Source organism: Oryx dammah, unplaced genomic scaffold, assembly GCF_014754425.2.
Source record: "Oryx dammah isolate SB20612 unplaced genomic scaffold, SCBI_Odam_1.1 HiC_scaffold_28, whole genome shotgun sequence".
Taxonomy (NCBI): Eukaryota; Metazoa; Chordata; class Mammalia; order Artiodactyla; family Bovidae; genus Oryx; species Oryx dammah.
The window spans coordinates 88,260,376-88,270,626 of NW_024070212.1; the positions used below are offsets into that span (position 1 = coordinate 88,260,376).

The window sequence follows — 10,251 nt, forward strand, 5'->3', positions numbered from 1 at the left end:
CACACATCAGGCACTCAGTAATTGCTTGTTGAATGAACTAACTAATTTATGATAAACTCCTTTTTATTATCACTCTGAAACTCAGTCCCACTCCACTACCCAGAGGTAAATGTCAATAAATGAAGTTGGATAGCAATCCTTAATGTTAAGAAAAAGAAAATGCCAAAATAAAGTTATGGAAGAACACAAAATAAATTAAGATACTGTTTTACATCTGGAAGTTATTTTTATACGAATGGTGATGGGGGATATATTTTTTCCCAAGTGACTAGTCAATTGTGCTGCTATTATTATTAAAACCTATCCAAGAATTCCCCTCTGATATGTTATGCCACTTTTAACATATATTATATGTTTCTACTTGGACTGGGTTCCTGAACTGTCTACAGCTGTAATGGATAATTTTTAAACTATAGCTTTATATCAGACTTGCCTATCAGGGTTATTTATCTCTTATTACTCTTTGTAAAAATATCCCAGGCTGTTTTCATGAGTTTATTTTTTAAAATGTCTTTTGAAATTAAGCTGTTAGTCTAAAGAATTAAAATTTTAATTAAGATTTTATTAAATTTACAGGCTAATTTGTGGAGAACTGGCATATTTATAACATTAAGCTTTCCATATTAGAAAATGGCATGTCTTCCCAATAATTCATGTCTTTTATGGCCCAGAATATAGTCATTTGTCTTCCTTAGGTTGAGTATATTCACTTTTTACTCAATTTTTATTATTACTGACATATAGAACAGTTATTAATTTTTGTGCATTTTTGTCATGAATCAATGCATTGAATCCTAGTCCTAGAGTTTCATTGTAGTTATTGCTATGTCTCTTTGACTTTCTGGATAGATAGTCATCACCTTGAAATAACAATAATTTTGCATCCTCTTTGCTTAATCAGAATTTCCTAGAATTCAGAGCTAGAGCTTTGGTTTAAATTTGAGTAACTTGGTAGGAAATGGAAGCAATAGAGTCTCATGTAACAGCTCTTTCACACTGGAGAATAAAGCAGAGAAAGACAACAAATGGATATGTTATCAAGGGGGTCTTGAGTGGGTATTGTGAAGACTCTTGACAGTCCCTTGGACTTCAAGGAGAAATCAAACCAGTCCAACCTAAAGGAAATCAACACCGAATATTCATTGGAGGGACTGATCCTGAAGCTCCAATACTTTGGCCACCAATTTGAAGAGCCAACTCATTGGAAAAGACCCTGACACTGGGAAAGATTGGAGGCAAAAAGAGAAGAGGGAACAGAGAATGAGATGGTTAGATAGCATCACAAACTCAATGGACATGAATTTGAGCAAACTTTAAGAGATAGTGTTGTCCACCTACTTCACCCCTAGAAATTCCATGATATATTAGCTATCGCCACAGAGCCCTGCAAGCCAAGGCATCTTAATTGCCACTCCAAGGTTGCTTCCCATTTTGGAAATTATGTCCACTTTATCTCTGATGGTTGAATATTATCTTCTGGCCTCTACAATTCCAGCAGCATCTCCCCTGCCCACTCTGGTCAATAATCACTGAATTTCTCAAAGATGCCAATAGCATTTTATGTAGAATAAATAACATAATAGCATAGTATATGTTGCCTTGATAAACTGAATATCCTCTTGATCCTTATCCTTATGCTATTCTCACCTAATAAATCCATTTTAATATTCTTACTTCTCTTACTTTCTGATCATTTTCTTTCACTTCCATCTCAGTATGGCCCTTTAAAATCCAAGATCTTGAATTAGAACTAGTTACAGATATACTTGCAAGAATGTTGAATCTCAAGTCAAAAAATTCTTGCCTACCTAGTCTTGTATTCTGCCTCCTTAGATCCCACACCTCAAGATCTATTCTTACATATACCCTATGGTTCTGTGAATGTTAGGAGAAAGATGTTTCCTCTTGGAGCAGGGACTGCAATTTCCTGCCTAAGCTGTACTAAGACTTGACTTTGGCTATCAGTCTGGAGGCAATGAGGGATTTCCGGGAAAATCTTAAGTATAAGCATTATATTGAGAGTACTTGCTTCAGGTGATGTTTTAGATTGGGTTCTTCTCAGCACAGATTCTGAGCCAAGAATTCTGGTGCAAGTGATTAATAAAATATCCCTGAGGCTATCAGTAAAGGAATGGTGGAGCAGGTTAGGGAAGAAGAAGCCAAGAAAATGTAAAATTTTGGGTGAGTCCCAAACTCATTTTTATACAAGTGTTCGTAGCAATTTTACCCATAATAGTCAATGGAAACAGTATAAGTGCTCATCAAAAGGTAGACAGATAATCAAATTGTGTTACTCTTATAATGGAATGTTACCCAGCAATAAAAGGGAAAAAAAAATCATTGATGCATAAAATTGAATGGCTAAATCTCAAAAAACATGCTGAGAAAAAGAAGCCAGAGACACGAGTTGTATAATGAGTTAATCCATTTATATGGAATTCTACAATAAGCAAAAATAATCTATAATTGTTATGCCCAAGGTCCCAATCCCCAGAACTGAGAGAACAAGACATCCACAGCAATGCAAACGCAAAAAGGGAATTTATTGCTAGCTCGAGCCAGGACCCAAGTTTCATCCAGCGCAGTGGAGTGGAACAAGGGCCCTGAGCCCTGAATCACAGCAGTATTTATAGGGTTAAGACAAAGACAGGGAGTTGACAGGGGCGGATTGGTTGCAAGAGTTCCTCAGCATCTACTAATTGGCTAGATTTTCACGCGCGCGGGCTTTCTCGGGGGGTGGGGGTGGGGGGTTCATCTTTGTCCTGATAAGCTTGGACCGGGCTACAGGGAGTATACTGATTGGTCGAGTCCTGGCGCTGGGGGAGGATGATCTCAGCTCCTCTTTGGCAATGACTCAGCCCCTCTTTAAAGGAGACTTAGGCCTACCTTGGCCCCCTGAAGCCTGTCATGGCTCCTGTTTGGTCCTAACATTCCCCGCTGTCTTTTTATCCTTGAGAGGAATCTTCCTCTCCATTTTGAGACACTGCCTGATATTGTTGCCTCAGTGCCATTACCTGAACGGTACTAATTTGTTCTCTTACAAAGGTTATCAATTTATTTAAAATACATGGGCCAAAAGTTAGAATGAGTAGGAGTATAATGAGCGGTCCGAGTAAGATAGAAATTAGCGTTGTTAGCCAAGGAGATTGATGGAACCAGGACTCGAACCACCCCTGCTGGGCTTCTTGCTCTCTCTTCTGCTGTGCTAATCTTTTCCTCACTTTTGCCATAGACTTTCTTTCCACCCCAGTGTGGTCTGCATAAAAGCAACATTCTTCCCCCAAAGTCGCACATAATCCACCTTCGTGTAGGGAGATCAAGTCTAGGCCCCCTCTGTTTTGCAAAACCATTTCTGACAGTGAAATTAGGGATTCTTCGAGGTGGCTGATTGACTGTTCTATACGGGTAATGTCTTTATCTATTGCCGCTCATAGGGAAGTGAATCCCTGATTTTGCATAGTCAGGGATGTTATTCTTGTCCCTGCCCCGGCAATCTCGAGACCGAACATTTTCGCTAGCGTGATGGTTGTGATAGGCTCTCTCTTAACTCTGCTTTTCCCTAACTGATCTATAGTCTCCTTGGCCCAATAGTCATACATAACTTTTTCAGGGTGATAGAAGATTTTGGGCATCACAGTCACTAATACACAAAACTCTCTATTTGGGTTAAAACCTGATGCATATAGACACGGAGTCAGCCTGGTGTGTGAGCAGACCCACCATCCCCCTGCCTCGGGCACAATCCATTTTATTTGGTCCAGTTCTGTGAGATTGATTGTCCGGGCGCACAAGGGAGTCTTTTCAAGTGGAACTTTACCTAAGCAAAGTCCTCTTCCCCAAACTTCTTTCATAGTGAGACCAACCCTATGTTTTCTCCAGGGACATTGAGGTGGACCTGAGCTGGTAGATAGGTTGTAAGAAACATCCAAGCCTATTGCTTCATAAAAGGGAGGGTAAAGAGTGTAGCAGAGCCAACAAGATTGAGTTGCTCTGGGGTTAGAATGGTTTAGGGCTTTAAAGGCTGCTTTAACTAGATCCCATAACAGATCCAACGTTTCTAGGTTGGAGGTGGAGGACAAGGGGTCGAGGGCCTCCGCTATATTAGGCTGGCCTCCTGGTCGAGAAACGGAGGGTGTAGGGATCAGAGTTGTAGCCCTCTGAGTTGGATCTGCCTTAAACACCCTTTGTGGGTCCGGATTTTCAATCTGATTGGGGCCTACAGTTTGGGTTCGGATAGGTTCTATGATCTGACTTACAATCAAGATTCCCCCAGATTTTACATTGAACCAGTTCATCAGCCTATAGCTGGAAGCCCCAAGATAATCCAAACACCCAACACTTTTCCTGCATACCCAAATTCTGGTTAAATGTTAATTTTACCTGAGCAATCTCATCTTTAGGTATCTCATCTTCCTGATCATAGAATTCATAGAATTCATCTCTTGACACAGGCTGAGTGAAGGAGAAGTTGACTAAATCTCAGTTGCTAGTTTTCCATCTCCTTACCCCATCACTTGAAGTCACACAGCTCCATGACCTACAGAAATAATGTTGTATACCCCCACAAGTTTTCTCGTCACTTTTATGACCAGGACATGCCCCAAAACCTCTAGATCGGATGAAAAGCACTGACCAAGGGGTGTCCAATAAGTCCTTGAAGTCAAAATATAAGTCAGGCCACCAGGTGGTGTTCGGAGGATGTGTCTCAGTGGTCGTATTGAGTACCTCTCGTGTCAGCCCATTTTGAAGTCTCCAGGTGATCTTGACAGGTTGATGTGGGTCAGTGCTGGCAGTTCCAGGGTCGAGGAGGACAGCCATCATCAGGAGAGTCAGAGTGATCCATCCAAGATCTGCTGTCGGATGAGCTTCAACTTTAAGGGATTGGAAGGATGCAGTGTTGACTTCCATTCTTTTTGAGCCCTCTTGTTCTTGTTCTTCTGGACTGGCCTGTTGCACGTGGTTGCAATGTACCCAGGGTCCAATTCCGTCCACCTTGAGGGCAGTAGGGGTGGTAAGGAGAACAACATAAGGGCCCTTCCATCTTGGTTCCAAGGTCTTTGACTGATGTCTCTTGACCCAAACCCAATCCCCCGGTCCTATATCATGGGACAGGATGGTCCCTTCATTCTGGCTCTCATAAATTTTCCACATCAGTGACCAGATATGTTTATGCACCTTACTCAAAGCTAGCATTTCCTGTTGGAAGGCACGTAACGAAAGAGGTGGTTTACTCTTTCCTTCAGACACTGGACAAATGGGAGGTGGACTTCCATATACAATTTCAAAGGGAGTCAGACCTAGTTTATAGGGGGTATTGCGCACCCAAAAAAGCGTGAAGGGAAGGAGGGTCACCCAGTCCCCGCCAGTCTCAATTGCCAGTTTTGTTAAAGTTTCTTTTAGTGTCCAATTCATTCTTTCTACCTGTCCTGAGCTCTGGGGACTGTACTCGCAATGTAACTTCCATTTGGTCCCCAGGGCTGAGGCCAGTCCTTGCACAATTTTACTCACAAATGCAGGTCTATTGTCAGAGCCAATAGATACTGGCAACCCAAACCTAGGTGTAATCTCTTCTAGGAGTTTCTTAGCCACCATTACCGCTGTCTTCTTTTTAGTGGGGTAAGCTTCTACCCACCCGGAAAACGTATCAACCAAAACTAACAGGTAATGGTACCCATACTTGCCTGGCCTTACCTCAGTGAAATCTATCTCCCAATGATGTCCTGGCCTTTCCCCCCGATATCTTACACCTGTGTGCTGTCCTTTTCCCAGTCTCATCATCTGACAGACCTTGCAGGTACGGACTATATCCTGGATGGTTTTCTTCTGTTGGGGAAACCGCAACTGCGCTGTTTGTAGGAGTGTCAAAGTCTTTTTCTCTCCCAAATGGGTGGTTTGATGTAAATGGGTACAGAGATGTTTGCCCAGGTCGGCAGGAAGCAACAGGTTGTCATCCTGGTCCCGATACCATCCGTTTTTGCCAGCAGGACGGGTGGTATTATCTTGCACCCAGCTCAAATCAGAGGGGGAGTATATGGGGCTTGGAGAAAGTGTTCCCATCCCCGGCGGTGGCAATCCCACAGTCAGTATATGGGCCTCATGGTCTCCAGCAGCTGCCTCACAGGCTGCTGCATCGGCAGCACGGTTGCCTCGGGCCCTGGCACCCTCTCCTTTCTGGTGTCCCAGGACATGCACTATGGACACTGCCCGGGGCAAGTGGACCGCTGCCAAGAGTCTGTGAATCTCAGGCACGTTTAATCTCTTTTCCCTCCACTGTCAAGAGCCCCTGCTCTTTATATATGGGGCCTTGAATGTGCACAGTGCCGAATGCATATCGGCTGTCAGTGTAAATAGTGATTCTTTTTCCTTTTGCCCTCTCTAGTGCTTGTGTCATAGCTATCAGTTCTGCTTTTTGGGCTGATGTTCCAGGGGGCAAGGCCTCAGGCCAGATGATCCTTCCAGTGTCATCTACTATAGCTGCCCCCGCTTTTCTCTGTCCATCCTTTATAAAACTGCTCCCATCCGTGAACCATACCAACTCACTGTTTTCTAATGGCAAGTCACTGAGGTCTTTTTGTATGGCGGTTACCTCAGCTAACACCTCAACACAGTTATGGAGGGGCCCGTCCTCCTCCGGGATGGGTAGCAAAGTGGCAGGGTTCAGAAAACAAGGTGTTTGAAAGTGTATCCGGGGAGCATCCAGCAGCAGGGCCTGGTAATGGGTTAAGCGAGCATTAGAAATCCACTTACCTGGTGGCTATTTGAGGATTCCCTCTATGGCATGAGGAGTGTAGACCAGGAGACGCTGTCCATAAGTCAGCTTGTCAGCATCATGGACAAGGAGAGCAGTGGCCGCAATGATACGGAGACAGGGTGGCCATCCCACAGCTACTGGATCCTGTCGTTTAGAGAGATATGCCACAGGCCATCTCCACAGTCCCCATTGCTGCGTCAGGACTCCCTTCCCTACTCCCTGCTTTTCATCCACAAACAGTTGAAACGGCTTAGCTGGGTCTGGAAGGGCAAGGGCTGGGGCTTCCAGTAATGCCTGTCGAAGTTCCTGAAATGCCCGCCTCATTGGCTCAGTCCAAGTCCAGTCTCTATTTTCTCTGCTTCCTTCATATAGAGGTCGGGCCTTTTCAGCAAAGCCCATAATCCATAGCCTGCAGTACCCAACCATCCCTAAAAACTCCCTCACCTGCCAGGGAGTTGTTGGCTCAGGGATCTGTAGAATAGTCTCTTTCATAGCCTGAGTCAACCATCTTTGTCTCTGCTTTATTTTATATCCCAAATAAATGACTTCCTGTCTAGCAATTTGGGCTTTCTTTGCACTTGCCTGGTACCCCAATGTCCCCAAAGTCTGGAGGAGATCGCCTGTGGCCTTTAGGCATACCTCCTCAGTCGTAGCGCCCAGCATTAGGTCATCTACATGCTGCAACAGAACGACTTCGGGGTGGCTGGTTCAATACTCACAGAGATCTTCGCCTAGAGCCTCATTGAACAACGTCGGCGAGTTTTTGAACCCCTGTGGGAGGGGAGTCCAGGTCAGCTGCCCCACAGTTTGGCAGTCCTCATCAGCCCATACAAATGTGAAGATTTCCTGGCTCTGGGGTGCCAAAGGCAAGCTGAAAAAGGCATCTTTCAAGTCTAAAATTGTATACCAGACATAGTCTGGTGGCAAGCTGCTCAGGAGGGTGTATGGGTTAGGGACAGTGGGATGAATGTCACTCACCCATTTGTTGACTTCACGAAGATCTTGGACTGGTCTAAAGTCTGTTCCCCCAGGCTTTTTCACAGGCAACAGGGGAGTATTCCATGGGGACCGGCACTTTTTGAGAATTTCTGCCTTTAGGAGGCACTGGATGTGTGGCATAATTCCTTGCCGGGCCTCCTGGCTCATGGGATACTGTTTCACCCTCACAGGGATAGCATTTGCTTTTAATTCAACAACAATGGGAGGTCTTTGTTTAGCCAGTCCTATTCCCGCTATCTCTGCCCAGGCCAGAGGGTATTTCTGAAGCCACTGTTGCATAGCAGGATCCACAGTTGCAGGGGGCTTTGGTGAATATAGTCTGTATTCATCTCTCAGTGCTAGGGATAAAACATGGATTGGTTGTCCAAGCCCGTCTGTGACTGATATCCCCCCAGAGTCAAAGTGAATTTGCGCATTGACTTTAGCCAATAGGTCTCTTCCTAATAAAGGGGCCGGACATTCCGGGATCACCAGAAATGAGTGGGACACCCATTGGGCTCCCAAGTCCACTTTTTGTTTAGTAGTCCAGTAATATCTCTTTGTCCCAGTGGCTCCCTGGACCAAGCTAGTCTTTTTGGACATCCGCCCCAATTTTTGGTTGAGAACTGAGTATTGGGCTCTCGTATCCACCATGAAGCTGACCAGTTTCCCCTCCACATTAATAGTTGCCCAGGACTCGGGGAGAGGTGCTGGGCCCTGACACCCCTAATCACTATCTTCCCCTGCATATAAGACGTGGGTCCCCGAGGAAGAGTCTTCCGTTCTTACAGTCTTTTTCTTCAGATCTCTCTTGGGGCACTCATTTTTCCAGTGTCCCTGCTCTTTGCAGTAAGCGCATTGGTCTCTCTTAAGGGCAGGTCTAGCTGGTTTTTCCTTTCCTCCTGACTGGGTGTCTTTAGTTCTCGGGGCTTCGGGCGCTTTTCTCGTCCCCGCAAAAAGCATCTGAGCCAGCTCTTTCTGATTTCTCCGGTTTTCTTCAGCCCTATATTCCCTTTCCTCCCGTCTAATCCGCTCCTCATATTCTCTTTCTTCCCGTCTAATCTGGTCCTCCCTCTCCTCAGGGGTCTCTCTGTTATTAAACACTTTCTCAGCTGCCCTTACCAGGTCCTGTATTGACAGTTCCCCCAGCCCTTCTATCTTCTGTAACTTTCTCCTGATATCTGGAGCTGCCTGGTTCACGAAAGCTAACAGAACTGCTGCGCGTGACTCATCAGCCTGGGGGTACATGGGCGTATACTGCCTAAAGGCTTCCATTAACTTTTCTAAAAAGGCTGCCGGGCTCTCGTTTGGCTCCTGTCTTACAAGACTTACTTTCAACAAATTCGTGGGTTTCCTGGCAGCTGCCCTTAGGCCAGCCATGAGAATCTGGCGGTAGGCTCGAAGACGCTCCCTACCTTCCGGGCGCTCAAAGTCCCAATTCGGCCGCATGGAAGGGAACCCTTCCTCCACTAGATGGGGCTGCATGGTCGGTCTCCCATCCGCTCCGGGAACGTGTTTCCACGCTTCCGAGAGGATTCGCTCCTGTTCTTCCATGGTGAAAAGCACCTGTAACAGCTGCTGACAATCATCCCAAGTAGGAGTGTGAGTAAACAGGATAGTGTCTAAAAGATTAATAAGGCCTTGGGGCTTTTCAGAAAAAGAGGGGTTTTGAGCTTTCCAGTTATATAAGTCGCTGGTAGAGAATGGCCAATATTGATAATTCCGTTCCCCATCAGGATTGGCCGGCCCCACCCTGACAGGAAGCACTTGAACGGTAGACAAAGGGGCCTCTGGGCTCCCGTAGTCAAACGAGTCTCCACCCCCTCAGGTCCTTCCGCGAGTTCCCTGGGCTGGCCCCCCTCCTGCTGCGGAGCCGAGGGTTCTGAGTTCCCCCTTTGTTCTCTGGACGACACCTGAGGTACCTGCGGGAGCAAGGGTGGTGGGATATATGGGGGAGGCGAGATTTCAGTGCAGCCAGACGGGAGGGTCTTCTACTAGATTTTCCCAGACCAGGATGTAAGGAGCTTGGTCCGGATGGCCCCGAGGGTCAGGAGCCATTATTTTTTCTTTAACAGCCTGGATGACTGGCAGGCCGAAAGTTCCCTCCAGCGGCCAGCCGACCTGGAATGTCTGCCACTCAGATGAGCATAGGGTTTTCAGCTTGCTCTTCTTTACTAGCAGGGATAGATTCTGAGCCTTGGACTTAAAATCAGAAAAATGGTCAGTCATTACAGAATAACTTTGTCATTGTAGAATAACTTTGACCCATGACGGCAACACCCACAATAAACACACTAAAAGGCACGGAGCTGGCACACAAAGACAAACGACAGACAGTAGACGAACAAGTATCGGCCAAAAACACTGAACTAGGTTTATCCCGGGTTGCTGTTGTCCTGTTCCCCAAAGTTACCTTACCGAAGAGCATCCACTGCCCACCAGACTCAGGATCGGGAGAAACGTTTCCCCCCGTTCCTTTACAGAATGGCTCACAGAACCAGCTGCCTTCCAGCTCGAATGCT

The 10,251-nt window shown here is 45.8% G+C and overlaps 1 protein-coding gene and 1 pseudogene across 1 annotated transcript; both read right to left on the minus strand.

Annotated features, from left to right (window-relative positions):
• Positions 1-4,295, minus strand: part of LOC120856581 — a 38,966-nt pseudogene extending 34,671 nt beyond the window's left edge.
• Positions 4,296-4,479: 184 nt separating this feature from the next.
• On the minus strand, positions 4,480-9,958 carry LOC120856582. The gene is given in 6 exon segments (XM_040231939.1): positions 4,480-5,941; positions 6,038-6,247; positions 6,249-8,425; positions 8,852-9,351; positions 9,540-9,651; positions 9,740-9,958. Coding segments are annotated over 6 exon segments (4,680 nt in total).
• Between the last annotated feature and the right edge of the window lie 293 nt (positions 9,959-10,251).